We start from the raw sequence: 20358 nt of genomic DNA, 5'->3' as shown, positions 1-20358 counted from the left end.
GGATTGTGAGTGACTGAAGTGTCTTTGCCACACGAAATGTAGGCTACAGACATTCCCCCTTGGCGATTTCAGTGTAACATTTTTGCGCAAGAGATGTCCAACTGCATTACAAAAAAAACTCTCAATGAAGACGCATTGTCTTAGTGTCCGTGTCTGTGTTGGGAAAAAAAACACACTGCCCCCTTGTTTTTTACTGCATTAGGCCCGAGTGTTATTCATTTGACATCATCCCATATTGAGCTGTTCACTTGTTAGCTGTCGTATTAACTTCATTTTGTGACGTCATGTTTCATGAAAAAAAAAACATCCCCCCCTCTGGTTTTTTGACAAATCGCACCCTGGACGTGACGTCTGCTAAAACCTCATTGCATGTTTTCCTGTTTGTTGTGTTCTAGATGCATTGTTTAGACATGACGTCTGCTAAAACCTCATTGACCCTTACATGTTTGTTGTGTTTTTGATGCATTGTTCACACCTGGAACACAATTCCCAGTAAAATTAGAGAACTGCCAACAGTAAACTCTTTTAGTAAACAGTTAAAATTATGGCTACTGGATTATCAATGCTCTCAACATAATTTTACATAGCCTAGTTAGTACTGGCAGCTGTTAAACTTATGTGGGTATTGTATTTTGTAATTGTATTTTGTATTATATATTTTAAAATGTGTGTATTTTTACTCTTTTTTTACAACTGTGTGCAATAATTGTATTTTTAGTTTTGTTTTAACTTTGTCTTTTTTAAGGAACATCAAACCTGTCAAGGGACAAAAGACGGAAATTAGCCTCTTGGCTACAATCTTATATATTTAGCATTTTTGTTTAAATGCTGGCAATATATGCTGTCCCTTTCTTAAATAAATAAACTTGTAAACTTGTTGTGTTGTAGATGCATTGTTCGGGGCTGGCCTGGCACCCGGAGGTGGCGACCCAGCTGGTGGTGGCGTCGGAGGACGACCGCATGCCCGTCATCCAGATGTGGGACCTGCGCTTCGCCACCTCGCCCCTCAAAGTGCTCGAGAACCACACCAGGTACACACACACACACAGGCACATAGATATGCTCATACACACACACGCACGCACGCACGCGCACACACACACACACACACACGTATACAAACATACACACACACATGAACACACACACACACACACACACACACACACAAACACACACACTCAGACCCCCCCCCACACACACACACACAGACACACACATACAGGCACACACACACACACACACACACACACACACACACACACACACACACACACACACACACACACACACACACACACACACACACACACACACACACACACACTTCATGTTCACATACTGCACTCTCAGCTATTCTCAAAGAGTTGGCGTTTCATGCTAGACAGGCACGCCAGTGAAAAGTTAACGCCATTCATGGTCAGTGTGTGGATTAACGATGTGCATTAACCCATTGTGTCCTGGAAACACATGCGCTGCATTCAGGTTCTTTAGATTTGAGCTGTTTTATTAAAAAAGTGGGTAAGTTAGAGCTGAATGAATAACCTGGTTCTCACGATGGTTGAGCTCACGAAGGTTAACGAAGATGCACGAAGGGTCTGCGTGAGAGCCAGGCTACTGAATGAACACAATCTAATGCAAAATGAGGGTCATAGCTTTTAAATGCAACTTATTTGATGTTTGTATGTGCTTCAGAAACTGCAATATTTAGGATTTAATAGGCAGAAGGTAGCCTGATAAACCAGCCTAAATGTAAGACCGGAGTAATTTAGTCTGACCCCGATGAACGATACCTCGGACGATTGCTGATGAGAACAACCTGTTGTTTTTTTCAAACCGTGCCGGCGCTCTGACCAATCGGCGATCTTTGCCGTTGATGTGCTTTTCTAACGGTGTTGCAAGCTTCGTCGTCACTCCCTCAAAACCCCGCCCGCTTTGATTCAAAACAAATCTCTGCGTTGCCAGACTCAGGGCACAGTGTTCAAAACGTTCTCAGATCCTAGGCCAGACCCACTCGCAGCTGAAAAATTTCAGGGCCCAGCGTGTGGCGCTGGTTTACCAGGCTAGGCAGAAGGCACCCTTTCCCAAAAAGGGCTTAGGACCCAAAATGGGTTAACGAACGAGGATGATTTGCTTTGTGTCTTCTTTGTAGAGGTGTGCTGGCTATGCCTGGATCCTGGTGGATCCACATACTTCATGTTCACATACTGTATTCTCAGCTATTCTCAAAGAGTTGGCGTTTCATGCAAGACGGGCATGGCAGTGAAAAGTTAACTCCTTTCATTGTATTGTCAGTGTATACATTAACAAGCGAGGATGTTTTGCTTTGTGTCTTCTTCGTAGAGGTGTGCTGGCTATCGCCTGGAGCCACACACATACACTTTAGTTAACTCCTTTCATTGTATTGTCAGGGTGTACATTTATGGATACGGATGTTTTGCTGTGTCTTCTTCGTAGAGGTGTGCTGGCTATCGCCTAGAGTCTGGCGGATCCACATATATACATTAATGAACAAGGGTGCATTGACGAGCGAGGCCGTTTTGCTTTGTGTCTTCTTCGTAGAGGTGTGTTGGCTATCGCCTGGAGCCTGGCGGATCCAGAGCTGCTGCTGAGCTGCGGCAAAGACAACCGCATCCTGTGCTGGAACCCCAACACAGCAGAGGTAGACAAGACAAGTGTGTGTTTGTGTGTGTGGTACCAAGACAAGTGTGTTTGTGTGTGCGTGCGCGTGTGCGCGTGTGCATTTGAGTGCGTGCGTGTGTGCGTTTGAGTGCGTGTGCGTGCGTGTGCGTGCGTCTTAAATGTATCTTTTTTTTTAATAATAAAAAAAAAACAATAAATGAAAATGTATGCGTGCGTGCGTGTGTGTTTCCCACAGGTTCTGTATGAGCTGCCTACGAGTACGCAGTGGTGCTTTGACATCCAGTGGTGCCCCAGGAACCCAGCGGTGCTCTCGGCCGCCTCCTTTGACGGCCACATCAGCATCTACTCCATCATGGGCGGGGGCAACGACGCCGTCAGCACCAAGCAAGCAGACTCGGTACACACACACACACACACACACACACACACACACACACACACACACACACACACATACACACGCTCGCTCACTCTCTCTGTCTTTCTCTCTTGCTCTCGCAAGACACACACACACACACACACACACACACACACACACACACACACACACACACACACACACACACACACACACTCTCTCTGTCTTTCTTTCTTGCTCTCAACTGAACTCGGGAAATAGGACAGTTGTTTTAAACCTTAAGTGTTTACCAACAAAGGTTTGGAGGTTGGAGAGTTTACTTGCAATGTTTTGGCGTATTGACCTTCTTCAAGCAATTCAAGCTAGTTTGAATTGCTTGAAGAAGGTCAGTAGACCATCAGTTCTCCCAAAGATGCTCTGCCTTGGTAGACAAGTGTGTTTATTCCCACAAAACATTGTGTTGCGATCTTTTGTGTTCCACATCTTGTTCAAATACTTTGCTTTGCTTTGTGTCCGCTTCATGTAATAGTGTAATGTGTTAGTGTGATATAATTTGCTTTCGTTTAAATGGCGTCTTCTGAACTCGTTCCAGATAAGCACGTCGTTCGGTAACATGGATCCGTTTGGGACGGGCCAAGCGCTGCCCCCTCTGCAGATCCCTCAGGCCGCCCCCACCAACGCCACCTTCACCCCCCTCAAGAAACCCCCCAAGTGGATCCGCAGACCCGTGGGGGCCTCGTTTGCAGTGAGTATAATACACTCAAACTAAAGGATTAATTCCTCTCTGTGATGGAGTGACCATCACTAGGGTTGTGGGTGTGTTCTGGCTCTTTGGTGTAGCGGTCAAAGCACCGGTTTACTACCCCAGAAGGTCTGGGTTCGAGTCCCAGCTGGGCAATTCTACTCCCCTTCAAACTAAAGGATTGGACTGCATTATTTCTCTCAGAATTCAGGGGTGTGTTTATCGACAGCATAGTTGTGTTAGCCAGTTAGCAACTTGGGTAGTTGCCAATGGGAAATTGAATTGCAAACAACAAAGTAGCTAACGTTGTTAGCAACTACACTCGCCTCCAAAAGAGTTGTCGCCTATCCATCTGTTTGGAATAACAGCTAATAACCTGACTTTCAATTAATCACTTGGCTTCAGAAGTCACTCATATGAAAGCTACAACCCTCCCGAATGAAAATGTATGCACAAAAATACATTTCATGCACCAAAGACAGATTGACCCTTTATTGAACACAGACAGGGTAGATTTTCACAAGGGCAGAGCAGGTTTGTCGCCTATCGCACATAATGTGAAAATGAGCAGATAAGTCACTTCAAAACACTTCAAATACGCAGATTGGGTGTCATACTTAATCACTGAATCACTCTCACCTCTCCAGAAAATCGACTTTGGCCTTAGGTGTATGTTTAGGGTCATTGTAATCATGGAAAGCAACACAATGAAAATCAATGGAGTTCAATGAGAGATGGTGACATATTCGCTATTCGTAGAGCAATACATGTTTAATTTCATGATTTAATCAATGACAAAAGCCCTCAAACACCTGCAGCATGCATGCAGCTCCTCATAAAAGCTGTATCTGTACCATGTTTGACTTTAGGCACCATTTCTCTTTATTCATATTCTTCATCTCCGACACCATATAGTTCTGATGCTATCAGTTCTAAAATGGTTGATCTTGGGATCTTGATTTCAGAGTATGAGTCCCATTAGCCTTCATTTTTGTCAGAATTAGGCCTGACATACTCTTGGCTGGCTTTTTTGAGACAGGACAGTGGGAGAGACTTCTTTGTTGTTAAATGTGAAGAATTTGGAAAAAATACATGGTGCCTAAAGTCAAACATGGGAGGGATACAGCTCGTATGTGGAGCTGCATGCATGCTGCTGGTGTGTGAGGGCTTTTATCATTGATTACATCATGAAGTTAAAAATGTATTGCTCTACAAATAGCAAATATGTCACCATCTCTCATTGAACTCCATTGATTTTCATTGTGTTGCTTTCCATGATTAAAATGACCCTAAACATACACCTAAGGCCAAAGTTGATTTTCTGGAGAGGTGTGAGTGAACCAGTGGTTAAGTATGACACCCGATCTGCGTATTTGAAGTGTTTTGAAGTGACTTATCTGCTCATTTTCACATTATGTTCGATAGGCGACAAAACTTTTGTCTTGTCAAAATCTGCCCTGTCTGTGTTCATTAAAGGGTCAATCTTTCTTTGGTGCATGAAATGTATTTTTGTACATACATTTTCATTCGAGAGGGTTGTAGCTTTCATATGAGTGACTTCTGAAGCCAAGTGATTAATTGAAAGTCAGGTTATTAGCTGTTATTCCAAACAGATGGGTAGGCGACAACTCTTTTGGAGGCGAGTGTATGGTTTCGAGAAATGCACCCCAGAATTTCATTAGAAATCAACTGTATTAACCTGCACAGCATACAGCTATGGTGAAGTCAATTTGTTTGTATGTTCTATGTAGTGGTAACACTTAATTCTAATGGTTCACTATTACTATGGATCTACCACATTAGGTACAGTGTAATAACCAGTGTAACAATACTTAATGCCATGTAATGCCATTAACAATTTTGTACTACTTACATCATGTGTTTGTAAAATTTTATTTTATATTATATTAACCAGGAATTCCTGATTTGTCAACCTGAATATGAATAACTATTTTTTGATATTTCAACTTGCAAAGGATGCACATTGTGCACTGCATGTACAAGTTTATTCCTGCTTTTGGTGGCATTGACCAGTCACACCTCTGTTATGTCCCTTGTCGTCTGTCGTCTGTGTGTAGTTTGGTGGCAAGCTGGTGTCGTTGGAGAACGGCAAGCCTCCAGCGCAGCAGCAGCAGCAGCCATCAGCACCACCACGCGTGGTGCACGTCAGCCAGGTCGTCACGGAGACAGACTTTCTGGAACGCTCCGCCCATCTGCAGGCCACACTAAGCGCCGGCACCTTCGCCGAGTTCTGCCAGGCCAAGATCGAGGCAGCGCCCAGCGAGTTCGAGAAGGCTGTCTGGTCCTTCCTGAAGGTGAGTCACAAAGATGCTCAATAGTTAAAGGTGTGCCATGCAATATTTCTACTAGAGATGCATCGGATCCAGGTCCGGCAGAATAATAGTGTTTTTCACAGGATCCGGATCCGGCAGTTAACTAAAATCATGATCTGGTGCATCTCTAGCCTAGGCTTTTCAGTCAGTCTTTCACAACTTCAATCACTGCATGGAGTGAAAGCCCTTTGGAAGCGCCCGTTGCAGGCAGTGTGGTAATAAGCCAATGAGTCTAAAAAATAGTTTGAGGCAACGCAATAAAAAGGGCCCACGTGTGCGAGTAGACTGTTTCAACCCTTTTGTTGGATACGGTATCCGGTTCCGGATCCGGCAGGATCTTAAGCAGTAGATCCGGTATCCGGCAGGATCCTGAAAATCAGGATCCGGTGCATCTCTAATTTCTACCAGTTTATTTCCAGAATTCATGCTGCCCATTCACAAATGTTACCTTTTTCGTGAATACCTGTCTCTACCTTATCAATCATATCTGATGAGGAGGCAAGCAAGTCAGCGTCTGCACCTTTTGTGTACAAACGCGTTTAGTTTTGTGTGGCACCTCAAAAAGTCTACAACTACTAAATGTTGAAAATAAGTGAGGCGCACACAATGGTGGAGAAAATGTTTTTAAAGCCAAAATAATTAGGAAAGCTCTGCAGATGTTGTGTAATTATTAAGGCTTTAATATAATAGTTCTGAAGGTGCGAAAGGTCATGTTTTTTGAGAGGTCATGTTCCACTAAACGGTTTTATGCCACTGGGCGAACCGGGGTTTTTTTTGTGTGAAATCAAGGTCTACGTAATTGTTAAAGGTAATTGGCTTCAAGGTTGTATTGGTAATTAATTACATATGAGCTCCTCGCCTGGTTCCTCTGGGTGCCAAGCAAATTAAAGGAAACATTGCCGGAGACATGCCGTGGGCACAAGTTCAAATTTAGCACACCACAGTTTATACGTGCATGGACATTACTGTACAGTATCTGTAATGAGCCCATGTAGCGTAAAGGGACCCGTAGAGGCAGTTAAGTGATGAGGGACACAGGGGTGATAGTATTCAGGCTCCACGCGAGGGACACAGGGGTGATGGTATTCAGGCTCCATGCCTGATTTCAGGCTTGACAGAGTTTGCAAAAATAAAAACATTGATAACAATTAGCCATTAGGTTATTCTCATCTCAGAAAGTGTTACAGGTTCAGGGTTTTCTTCTACTATCAGGCTTGAATAATGGTCATACACAGGCTATTAAATGTTTGAATAATGTGTCAAAATAGGCCTACGTTACGTCACTATGCAGTATCTTGTCGTCGTCGTTAGAGCAGGGGGAAAAGTTCAGCTTCAGGATTTTTTTTCACCATCACCCCTGGGGACAAGAGCGGGTGGAGAAGCAAATACACAGGCGTTGAAACAGTTGGCAGACTCTGCATGTTATCAAACACAAACAGGAAATCGGAGTGCTTCTGGATTTTCACCTTTTTTTCTCTTGGTGCTCATCAGTGTAGGGGCTCTCAAACTTGCTCGAGGTAGAGAAATTCTTAGACACTCAAGGTTACAATTTTTTACTTTTTATTTGGCTTAGCTACAGTGCGTTTCGGCCCTTATGGCCTTCTTTAGGGCCTACTTCATCTGTACTGTATCTGTAATGAGCCCATGTAGCATAAGTGTAACTGTAGAGCAGTGTTTCTTTAAACTTATTTAGACCGAGAAACACTTTTTCCGCCCCAAAAATGTTCAGGGACCACCTGTCAACAGATTGGAGAGTTCAGGGGTGCTAATTTGACGCTGCTAATTTCAATTGAAATCACAAGCCTGTCTTATTGTGGTGAAAATACAGGGTGCCCGCGGGGTAGTAAAAAGTAGTAAAAGGTAGTAAATGAAAACGTCCAAATTAATGACCACTAAAAGGTAATAAAAGGTAGTAAGCCACATCTCACCTGGTAGTATTTTTTCCGGACTCCCTACAACATGGTCTTGTGTGTTTTCTAAATTGTTTACTTAACCTTTAGTCTGTGATCTCGAATCTCTGCGAATTATTTTTTATGCAGCTGCAAGGACCTGGTGATAAATAGGCCTGCGGCGTCCACTGATTTAGCATTGTGCTAGTTAACTGTGTGACAGGCGTCAGTCTTACATCAGCGCGACAGAAGCCGTGTGGCATTTGGCACGGTCTGCAAGACGACTATAACCTGGTTGGATGTGAAAGCTCTGCCAAACGTAATTTCATGAATTCCTTGACGCCTATCCGTTTGAGATTACCTGTTAGTTTGTTTATTATAAATTCGCCTCGAGCTTCATGACCGCTAATGCAATCGGAACCGAGCCCGAGGGTAACGAAGGTAGAAGCGGTGGAAAATAGGTGCGTTACAAATGTAACATACATCGAGCGAGGCGGCTGGATGTTTTTTCACCGTTGCGAACAGCAATCAGTAAACCAAAATGGATTGCAAAAACAATTCCTTAGTAAAACAAAACAAACCCTAGTCCTGTCCCATCACATAATAAAAAGTTTTTGGGACTGCGGGCAGTCCTTCAACGACGCTTAACTAGCTTTCAACCCCCTGGTCCGTGCGCTGAAAGGCAGTCCAACGTTTCAGAGTAGAATGTTCGCCTTTGCTTAACTATCAGACTCGCGAGGTGGTGCGCTCAACCAAGACAGGGAGTTTCGAAACGGATGAGGGTTACTAAAAAAATCAGGCAGAAAGCGAAATGCAAACAGCAGCGGTCACTGATAGAATTCACGCAGAAGGGTCAAGCGCAAAAACTATCCAAACTCCAAACTATCTATCGGAAAGGCATCGTTCATGCACCTTGCTTTGACAGCACGAGAGACAGAGAGGTCGCGTCTGTGCGTAGCGCTTGCTAAAATGCCATAATAATCATGCAGAGGGAGAGCGCTTCAGAACGGGGAAGAGCAAAACCCAATTCACCTCGGATTCCACCTAAACACTGGCTAGACACTGGCTAGTGTCTAATGATAAAAAAAACATGACATTTGCAACAGGATTTGAAAATATCTATCTATCTATCTATCTATCTATCTATCTATCTATCTATCTATCTATCTATCTATCTATCTATCTATCTCGGCTGAGGGCACCTTTTCCCAAAAGGGCTTAGGCCAGGGATGTAGAACTCGGGTCCGGGTCATTTTATTGGGCCCACAAGCTCATTTCAATTGTGTTACAATTTTTCTTCTTCTCTCTGAGAAGAGCGACTTGTTCGGTTAAAAGTGCAAGCCACTATTATTTAGCCATTACAAAATGTGAATTGTTGAGCTTTTTTAAATATACCTGCATTAACTTGTACTAACATATTTTTTAATATTCTTAAGATTAATTTGTGTTATTAATAGGCTCTGGGAAGCTTAGTCAGTTTAAGCTTGAAGTCGTAGTGGTAGTAAAAAAAAAAAGTTGGAGGTAGTAAAAAGTAGTAAATTCAACCCAGGAATATCTGTAGGCACCCTGAAATAAGACTTCAGCTATGTTTAGCTTTGTAATAATGTTACAAACATAGCCTACTGCTAGCTTGTCTTGGAAAAGTACAAATCGCCTTGCGGACCACCTTAGCTTTGTTGCGGACCACACTTTGAGAATCACTGCTGTAAAGGTAGTGAAGTGATGAGGGAAAAGAACAACTGGACAAGCAGGTACACAGGAGTTGAAACAGTCAGCAAACTCTGCATGTTCTTGACATTACCCATCACCAAGACTCGGTGTGGTAAACACTTTTCACATCCTCTTAAAAAGTTATGTGGATGCTATTTATATAATACCTTTTCCCCTCTCCACTACTTCACCCCTCTCATGGCCAGCCAACACTGCGCTGCTCAGAGCTCAGATGTTGTTTTGTGTTAAGTGAGTCCCCCCATTTACCATCGAGGAGAGAGTCTCTCCAGGGGTGCATTTCTAAAAAAGAGAAGTTGTTAGCCTGTTAGCAACTTCGGTAGTTGCCAATGGGAAAATGCATTGAAAACAACAAAGTAGCTAATGTAGTAAGCAACTTTGGTTTTGAGAAATGCACCCCAGTCGCATCGGGGAAGCTTGAGTTTAGTAGGTCATGCATATAAGATCAGAGTGGTAAATAATATTCCCTGCCCCTGCCTCTGCCGTTGCCTTCCCAGGTGAACTTTGAGGATGACAGCAGGGGAAAGTACCTGGACTTGCTGGGGTATAAAAAAGAGGAGCTGGCATTGAAGGTAAGTGCAGTGCAGAATAAAAAAAATCGTGATATCGCTCCATAAATATATTACCACAAATTTTAAGACTTTTTTTATAATGTATGTATCTGAGTTGACATTAAGATGTACCTACCAAATATCAAAAGGCCATTTTATGTCAAGGCAAGTGAACTGTTGAATAATAAAGTTCCCGCAGCAGTAACTTTAAAAATCCTCAATGTCAAATACCACTGGTACCATGTCACTTTATTTATTTATGCGTGTGTATGCGTGTGTGCGTGTGTGTCTGTGTGTGTGTTTGTCTCTGTGTGTGTTCCAGATTGCAGAAGCTCTTGAGAAGAAAGAGTCTCAGCCAGAAGAGGTAAGGTGACCTCAGACAAACCATCTAAAAAGGACTTTATTCTTTAGTGAGAACTCTCTATCCAGCCTCTCCGTTTTGCTGCATACCTTTAGCAGTCTCCATTGCAAAACAGAAATGTATTACCTCCATTGGCCACGAAATGGCCACAGCTGCTTAAATGGCTATAAACGAAAACAAACAAACAAACAAGCCATTCTAAAATAAAGAGCTACCTAAACATCAATTCTGCTCCATCATTTTAGTAACCTCAGAATGTCATATGGGAGAATTAAGATGGGTTCAAACTACGTGATTCTCACTCCGATTCTCGTCTGAAAATTCCTGCACTATGTCAGTCATATGTGAGTTACTTCTGCAAAACTCCTGCAACTTTAAGTAATGTATTTTTAGCATGTTTGTATATGTATGTCCCAATCCCCATTTTGAAAATGGTAGCAGTAAAAAAAAATATATATACAGTGCCCTCCATAATTATTGGCACCCCTGGTTGAGATGTGTTTTTTAGCTTCCAATTATTTTTTTAATTTTATTTTTTATTAGAAGAAAAGACGCAGTGGTACAAAGGATAACATGGACAAAAAGAAAAACACTAACAGAAAACCAAAACAAACAGCAACAGCCAACAAAAAAGAACAAGGACAATAATAATCAAACAAAACAACAACAACAACAACAACAACAAAAAAATAAAAAATAAAAATAAAAAGCATACATACTCCATCAGAAAATATCTTAAATTAATCCACCTAACTTCTTAGTGGCCATAAACTAAGGAATATCCCAGAGAGAGAGAGAGAGAGAGAGAGAGAGAGAGAGAGAAAGAGAGAGAGAGAGAGAGAGAGAGAGAGAGAGAGAGAGAGAGAGAGAGAGAGAGAGAGAGAGAGAGAGAAACAGCGACATACAGGTGTCAAAAAAAAACATTCTTATAGTTCTTTTTCCCCATTCTTTTGTAATTATCAAGTCTTGCCAACCATCAGGTTGTTGTGCCTGTCCTTTGCTTTTAGACATAATTTTAGTTAATAGATAATGATGTTTCAAGAACATAATAAATGATTCTAAGTGAACATTCTTTTCTTTTTTAAAAATAAAAAATTTACCAAGGAGTACAATGGTGCTTAACAACATATTTTTCTGTTCTTGAAAACCCCAGATAACAGAATGTGGTGATAGTGGTAAGGCGAGTCCCTGTCCAGACAGCCAACCCACCAACTTGTGCCAAAATCTAGCCACATTTGGGCAGTACCAAAATAAATGCATAATATCCTCTTCTTCTTCTCCACAATGTCTACATGTGTTGTCCTCACTTATTTTCCAAATTTTTAGCATTTTCTTTGTAGGCAAGATCTTATAGAACATTTTCATTTGAAAGGCCCATAAATATGTTACACCTGATGATTTGTACACATTTCTAAAGATATTAAACCAAGGTAAAGGAGTGTCAAAAATGTCTTCCCAGTAGTCTTGAAAATAATATGGTATCGTTGCTATATTTCGTGAGGACAGAAAAAAATGGTACATGTCTAAATTGATTTTTCTATGTCCTAGCCACTTGTGGTTTTTAATGGATGGGCGACAGACACACAAGTCAGTATTGGACTGTAGTAGTGTTGTTTTCCATGTTGCTGGTATTGCTGAGATCAACTGCAGATAATGTAGTTTTAGACAAAAATCCCCATACATTGAAACAAAAGATTCATATGTATGAAATTCTCCATTTTCATTGAGTACATCATTCACAAAAACTACATTATTGTCTAAAAAAGATTACCAATATAGTTTTTTTGTCAATATTAATGTTTGAATTCAACCACAGAATCTGTTGCTTGATCTCTGAGGTATTACTTGGCTTAGAAAACTGATAGTGACACCATAGGGAAAGACAATTTCTGTAAAAGGGGGACAGCTTAGGGGAAACGTCACACAATGTTTTTGAATCTTGATTTAGTTGAAAAAAGGGCAACATTTTTCCCAATGATGTACCACCTTGGGCTAAGAGTAATCTAAATGTAAACCAGTGTCGATTTTTGTACAGTCGTTGAACCCATGCCCCTTTTAGGGTTGTATCCAGTGTTGCAAGATTCTTCAGTCCTAGACCACCATTCTCACGTGTATTATAGACATAGGAACGCTTTATTTTATCAGTCTTACCATTCCAAATAAAATTAAAAATTATTTTTTCATATGTTTTCATAAACACTCCATCAGGAGATGGTAACGCTTGTAATAAATATGTAAATTGTGAAAGTATCAATGAATTAATCACTGTTATTTTTCCATAAATCGAAAGATAATTTCCTCTCCAGGCCTGAAGAATTTTATTCATTTTCTGGAGCTTTAACTCAAAATTGGTCTTTACAAGGAGCTTTGTCTCTACTGGTATATGTATTCCCAAAAGGTTAACAGGTCCATCTGTATACTGAATAGGCACTTTACACAGATTATGTCTCATACCTTTGAAAGATCCTATTCTGAGGATGGAACATTTATCATAATTTGGTTTTAATCCAGATAAAACGGCAAAGGAATCCAATTCTGTGATAAGAGAATCTAAAGAAAAAGTATCTGGTTTTATGTAAAAGGAAGCGTCATCTGCATAGAAAGAGCATCTTGATTCTAATCCATTAATTTCTAAGCCTGTAATGTTTGGATTATTTCTTATTCTTATAGCCAGTATTTCAATTGCAAGAATAAACAAATACGCTGAGAGAGGGCAACCTTGCCTCACTCCTTTGGATAATGTAATTGGCTTTGAAATGTGCCCATTGTTAATTATCCTACTGCAAGGATTTTGGTACAACACATGGATCCATTTGATAAAGTTGGCACCAAAATTATATGTCTTCAAACATTGATATATGAAATTCCAGCTAATTGTGTCGAATGCCTTCTGAAAATCAGCTATAAAAATTAGACCAGGCAAATTTTCTTTTTCATAATATTCCAATTATTTCATTTGTTTTCTAAATAATATGGGACCTTAATGGAAAAAAAGAGAAAAATCCAACCTTCAATACAAGTGCATTTATTCAGTGGGGAAAAAATCCCACATAAAGAAATAATTATTTGACATCAAATAATGTGTGTCACAATTATTAGCACCCCTGGTGTTAATATTTTGTACAACCCCCTTTTGCCAACAAAACAGCACCTAATCTTCTCCTATAATGTTTCACAAGATGGGAAAAGACAGAAAGAGGGATCTTCAGCCATTCCTCTTTGCAGAATCTCTCTAAATCATCCAGAGACCTGGGTCCTCTCCTCTGTACTCTCCTATTCAGCTCACCCCACAGGTTCTCAATGGGGTTAAGGTCAGGGGACTGAGATGGCCATGGGAGGAGCTTGATTTTGTGTCTGGTGAACCATTTCTGTGTAGATTTGGCCATATGTTTAGGGTCATTGTCTTGCTGAAAGACCAAGTGACGACCCAGCTTCAGCTTTCGGGCAGAGGGCAACAGTTTTTGATTTAAAATGTCCTGGTATTTCAAAGCATTCATGATGCCATGCACCCTAACAAGGTTCCCAGGGCCTTTGGAAGCGAAACAGCCCCACAGCATCACTGACCCACCCCCATACTTCACAGTGGGTATGAGGTGCTTTTCAGCATGCGCATCTTTCCTGGTACGCCAGACCCACTTAGAGTGTTTGTTGCCAAAAAGCTCAATCTTGGTCTCATCTGACCAAAGCACACGGTCCCAGTTGAAGCCCCAATACCGCTTGGCGAACTCCAGACGCTTGCGTTTATGATTGTGAGTGAGGAAAGGTTTTCTCCGTGCATGCCTCCCAAACAGCTTGTTGGCGTGTAGACAGCGCCTGATGGTTGATTTGGAGACTTTGTGACCCCAGGATGCTACCATTTGTTGTAATTCTGTAACAGTGAGCTTTGGAGATCTTTTGATTTCTCTTACCATCCTCCTCACTGTGCGTGGTGGCAAAATAAACTTGGGTCCTCGTCCAGGCTTGTTTACCACTGTTCCAGTTGTTTTGAACTTCTTAATTATTCCTCTCACAGTGGATATGGGCAGCTGCAGTTGAGTGGCAATCTTCTTGTAGCCTCTGCCTGACCTGTGAAGGTCGACGCACATCTGCCTCACTTGTATGCTGTGTTCCTTTGTCTTTCCCATGTTTAAGAGTGGATAAGAGAAATGGCCTCGGTGTCACGTCATATTTGTACCCCAGGGAAACAGGAAGTGATGAATCACTAATTAAATGTTCCTACATACTCTGGTAAACTTTGTAAACTACTGTAGAAATGACAGAAATGCTTCAATTATATTTATTTCCTGGGAATTGTTAAGGGTGCCAATAATTGTGGAACAGGTGATTTAATGAAAAATAATTATTTTTTAGTCAGGGATTTTTTTATTTTCTTACAATTCATTTGAGTTGAAGGCTACATTTTCCTACAATTTTCAGTGTGACAGTATTCTTCTGCAATAAACACTGAATTTATTTTAAGGCTTTTAACACATCTCAACCAGGGGTGCCAATAATTATGGAGGGCACTGTATTCCAGAAAGTTTCCTTGTGCCAATACGTACACCTTTTACAAACCAAGCAAAGGGCCCTGAAGTCACAACAGTGTGAGGAACAACCAAACCATTTCTCTTGATGTGGCTAGAGAGCGAACGATCCACAATTTGTCAGTTAAACCGACACAGGCAGATGGTTTAAAATGCATTTTGAAAGGCCAATGAGACGAAAGTGGTTTATAACCAAAGCGTTATGGTAATAAAGGTTTATCTTAAGGTCATAATGTGCAACCCCATAATGGAATTTTGGGATAAAATATTGGCCTCCGTCGCCGGGGTTACAGCCATTGTACGTAGTCATTCCACCATCTGTTATCGCCGTGAACATCTCCACTGTGGAAGTAGATGGCATTTATATTGTGCTCGTGCCTATCAACCTGCCCAGAAGCGTAATGGTATTTGTAATGACATATAGCCCCATAGCCTTCCATTGCCTTAAGCATAATGTGCAAGTCAGACAGCCACCAGATGCCCACCTGCATGCATGGGAGTCAGAAGAATTTGACTGAAATTGTACACCTGTCAGTAGAGAAATAAGTATAGCGGACTGTTATTAAAGAAGTTTATATGGACTTAAAATGTATCAATATAAGCTGTTTTGATGATTTTCAAATTGATTTACTTCTTTACTTTGTTTATTGTTAATAATAACTGTAACCTCTTTTTTCCCTTTAAAACATAATCTAAACCTTTGCAGCACTTTAATTCACAGTTTTATGTCTTTTTTTTGACCAACAAACTTGACTGAGGCATTCTCTACCTCGCTGCAACTTTTCAGAATTGAGTGTCAACATTGCCCAAGTTGATTGATTGTGAAAGTGATATACCGTAATTCTAAACATATGTTGGGAATTGGGTTTTATTCCAATTTGGCATCAAGCAATTGAATATTTCGAAGGTCCTCCATGAAGACATGAATACCAACCAGACGGCAAATTAATAGCAAGCAGGCGGTCATGGTTTACCTTGAAAATACAGGGTTCTTCATCTCTGCTAAAATTATTAGATTAGCTTTGCTTTACAGTGATTGAATCAACATACGTCCCCTGCCATCTGCCGTGTGTGTGTGTGTGTGTGTGTGTGCGTGTGTGTGTGTGTGTGTGTGTGTGTGTGTGTGTGTGTGTGTGTGTGTGTGTGTGTGTGTGTGTGTGTGTGTGTGTGTGTGTGTGTGTGTGTGTGTGTGTGTGTGTGTGTCTGTGTGTGTCTGTGTGTGTGTCTGTGTGTGTGCGTGTGCGTGTGTGTGTGTGTTATTATAAGAACTGTAAGTATGTGTTTGTGTGAGGATGGACGTCAGTTCTGTGTAGCTGTGTGTGCGCATGCGTGTGCGTCTGTGTGCTTGCAACCATGCTTTTACCCCTGCTCTTAAACTTAAACCACCTCCCACCAGGCAGCACCTGAGCCTGTAGAGTGCCTAGACTCTCAGCCCGATCCAGAACCAGAGCCTGAACCAGAACCCCAGCCCGAGGCAGAACCAGCTCCCCCACAGCCCGAGTCCGAGCCCATTCCACCAGTCATGGCTGCATTCGACTTCCCAGCAGACTCCTTCTCTGTTTCTGAGCCTTTTGTGATGAATCAGCTCCATCAACCCGAGGTGGTGCCTGAACCCCTGCCAGAGCAGCCAGCAGCAGCGAACTTGACCGGCTTTGTACCTGAACCAGAACTTGTACCTCAGCCTCCTTCCGTGGTGGCGGACCCTGTTACGCTACCAGAAGTTCAGGCAGAGCTCGCACCTGAACCTGAAGCTCAAGTGGAATGTAGGACAGAAGTTCTGGAATCGCCGACGGCACCGGCGGAATTGCAGCTCACACCAGAGCCACAGGCACAAGAAGAAGTCTCAACCGAACCTCAAGTAGCAGATGTCGTTCCTGAAGCTCCGATTGTACATGCAGATGTCCAGCCAGTAGAACCACCACCTTCAGTTGAAACGTCTCCACCCCAAGCAGGACCTGTGGAACCAGCTCCTCAAGCAGCTCCTCTAGAACAGACTTTTGTACCGGCTCCTCTGGAAGCATTCTCTGCAGCAGCAGTTCCGGAAGCATTCGCCACAGCAGCAATTCCGGAAGCATTCGCTACAGCAGCAATTCCGGAAGCATTCGCCACAGCAGCGGTTCCAGAAGCATTCTCCACAGCTGCAATTCCGGAAGCATTCGCTACAGCAGCGGTTCCAGAAGCATTCTCTGCAGCAGCAATTCCAGAAGCATTTGCTACAGCAGCAGTTCCAGAAGCATTCTCTGCAGCAGCGGTTCCAGAAGCATTCTCTGCTCTTCCAGATCCCTCCCTTCAAGCCTTCAATCAAACCCTGGACCCCACCTTACAGACGATTCCACTGGACTCCTTCCCCACACTCCCAGGTCAGCTGATGCCTCAGACATTGCCGCCAGTAGATCTCCAGGGCTCTGTGCCAGTGCTTGCACCCCCCACTGATATGATGCAGCCTGTGTCTTTATTCACCCCTCCCACGGGACTACAGCAATCTGTCCCTTTATTTGCACCACCTACATTAGTCGGGTCTCTGGCTCCAGCGCCACCATTTGGTGCCCTACCAGGTCAGCAGCCCCCCTCTGTGGACCCTGGGCTGTTCTTCACCCCTGGCCCCTTGGAGGCAGCTGCTGCTCCTCCACCAGTTGCTCAAAACTTTGGCCTGGCTGCCCCGTTCAGTGACCCATTTGCCCAGGTCTTGCCACCAGGGTCTCAGCCTCCTCCGAGAGGTGTATGTGCACTGCAAGGTGGTGGCCCGCCGCCTGTGCTTGACGTTGGTGCAAGCCTCATCTTACCGCCTTCACCTGCTGCTGGTGTACCTGCACCTGTACCTCAATTCATACCTGTACCTGAACCTGTGCCCGGTGTGAACATGCCACCTTTACCTCAGCCTGTACCTCCTCCCACCACTGGCATACCACCTCTACCCAACGCTATTCCTACTGTTGACACAACACCTCTCCTCGCCATCCCAGACCCCACCACACTACCTGTTGGCTTGCCACCTGTGATTCCTGTACCCGAGTGCATACGTGGTATAGGCCTGTCATCTCCACCTGAAGTGCCTGTAGCTGACCCGTGTGCTCCAGTGCCCCTGCAGCCACCGGTGCCCAGCCTTGTGCCAGAGGTTCCAGTCATGCAGGCACCTGTTTCTGAACCAGAGGCCGCTCCTGTACCTGGTCCTGGTCCCGTACCTGTGCCTGGACCTGAGGCTGTGCAGGATCCACTTGGGGGGGAACTGCAGGTGGCAGGCGCCCCGGCCCCCTCAGCGGAGGACGGAACCCTGCAGGAGGTACCCTCGTCCGCAACCGACCCTCTTCTGGTTGTCTTCTACTACTACTACTGCATATCTGTGGCAAACCTGTGTGGTCCCGCCAGATTCACATAGCCGGCATACTGTGTTTCTTTCGAGTTTCTGTTAATCACTAACCACACTTCTTAACCTATTGTTGTTATTATTACAGGGGTCCTCTCTTCTGTTACAGTTTTGAGGGCCTTTTTTTGAATTTCTTGTTTTTGCTGACTTGTCTGTAGCACTCGGTAATGATAAACGGTAATGGTAAGGATTCTGCTCATGGTTACCATGTGATTTATAACACAGGCCGTAATGCATAATGCTAATTGATGTAAATAATGGTAATGGGTAATGCATATCTTACTGCACGGTGGTGAAATGTTAACGTTAATGCTATGGTTAATGGATATTGCCTTTGGTAATTGACTTGTGTTAATGGGTGTGAATATTGCTAAAGGTCATATATCATTTTAATGGCAGTGGATGTCGCTAATGGTATTTAATGTTGACTGTAATGGTGAATATCGATGCTAATGACTTGAAGTTGTGGAAAGTATTATGATAACAGGTATGGGCAATGATAAGAGTAATCGGTATTCTATTTTAATTGCATAAATGGGCCACAGGATTGCTTTCAGTGTAATGTCTTGTTCTGTTTTCCAAGAATTGCCTTGGTGGTTCCCCTTATATTTAAATGTATTTGCAGGCAAAAAAAAAATCATCTGATTAATATTCTACTTTTGATTAATATTCTTCTTTCTAATTCTGGTTATAGCTATTCTCAAATTAAATTAAATGTGTACTAGACACACGTTCTGTCAATTTTCTGGGTTATTTTGGCCTGTTTTGATCAAAGGTTGGAAATCAAACCATGGCAATATTTGGGCTATTCTGTTATTGTCAATGTCTTCAATGTTTTTTCTCCTTGTACTTCTAGACTATGATACTAAATGTCTACATTTTCTGGTAGAAAATGGAAGTTAAACATAATATGTCAAAGTCCAAGTTTGGTGTTTGTGTCATTGTGCATGTAGGATTAACAACACACATTTCAACTATTTATATTTATATATGACCTCACTTGATATCTCTCATAAGCCTAGCTTGGCATGGTACCTACACACTCCAAACTGATCTAACCCACTTTGTTTGACTGAATTATCCAAAACTAGGCCAATTGTAATGATGGTGTCTGATTTGGTTATGATGACGCACAGAAATACACTTTGGGTATCCTACTTTGCGTATTTCATTTTCCAAAATGCCACTCTCACTCTCTCACATCTCTCTCTCTCTCACTCTCCTAATCCTTGAAGCTGGGTGGCAGTGGAGCGTAAGGCGGTAGATTGCTGAGCGTGCACTTTGGGTCTTGGGTCTAACTTCCTTTCTGTGTGACAGGTGGCACAAGAGGCGGCGCCAGGGGCTTGGGAGGTTGAGGAGGACTTGGAGCTAGAACCTGAACTGGAAATGGTTCCGGAACCGGAACCTGAGCCTCAACCGGTACTGGAGGCCGCAGTGGATCCAGAGATGGAGATGGAGAAAGAGGAAGAAGTGGATGAAGATCCTGATGTTCTGGTGGAGGAAACCATGGAGGAGGACCCTGAGGAGGAGGAGGAGGCGGAGGCGGAGGCGGCAACCATGGAACTTCCAGAAGCTGCTGCAGCGGAACCGGAACCTGCAGCACCTGCTGTAGAACCCGCTGCGCCTGCTGCGGAACCCCTTGCAGCTGCTGTGGAACCCCCTGCGGCTGCTGCCCCTGCTGCCCCTCCCGCTGCTCCAGAACCGGTCCTCAAAGTCAGCAAAGGTGGGTTTGGGGGTTTGGACAGGGTTAGGGATGCAAATTATCAATTAATTTATTAATCATTAGTTGATAGCCTTATCGATCGACTTACGATTAATTGATAAGCAGCGTTTTCCCCCCGAAATCTGAATCTGTTTCTCGAAAAA

The 20358-nt window shown here is 43.0% G+C and overlaps 1 protein-coding gene across 1 annotated transcript in view; it reads left to right on the top strand.

Annotated features, from left to right (window-relative positions):
- Positions 1 to 20358, top strand: part of LOC134458652 (protein transport protein Sec31A-like) — a 62281-nt gene that overhangs the window by 15111 nt on the left and 26812 nt on the right. The window contains exons 7-15 of the mRNA XM_063211082.1: positions 889 to 1031; positions 2563 to 2662; positions 2879 to 3040; positions 3594 to 3746; positions 5822 to 6058; positions 10191 to 10265; positions 10567 to 10608; positions 16525 to 18408; positions 19810 to 20215. Of these exons, the coding sequence (XP_063067152.1) occupies positions 889 to 1031; positions 2563 to 2662; positions 2879 to 3040; positions 3594 to 3746; positions 5822 to 6058; positions 10191 to 10265; positions 10567 to 10608; positions 16525 to 18408; positions 19810 to 20215 (3202 nt within the window). The remainder of the gene's footprint in view (positions 1 to 888; positions 1032 to 2562; positions 2663 to 2878; positions 3041 to 3593; positions 3747 to 5821; positions 6059 to 10190; positions 10266 to 10566; positions 10609 to 16524; positions 18409 to 19809; positions 20216 to 20358) is intronic.

Source organism: Engraulis encrasicolus, chromosome 11 (genome assembly GCF_034702125.1).
Source record: "Engraulis encrasicolus isolate BLACKSEA-1 chromosome 11, IST_EnEncr_1.0, whole genome shotgun sequence".
NCBI classification, from domain to species: Eukaryota; Metazoa; Chordata; class Actinopteri; order Clupeiformes; family Engraulidae; genus Engraulis; species Engraulis encrasicolus.
Note: the sequence above shows the minus strand (reverse complement) of the source record. Positions and strands in the feature narration are given on the sequence as shown.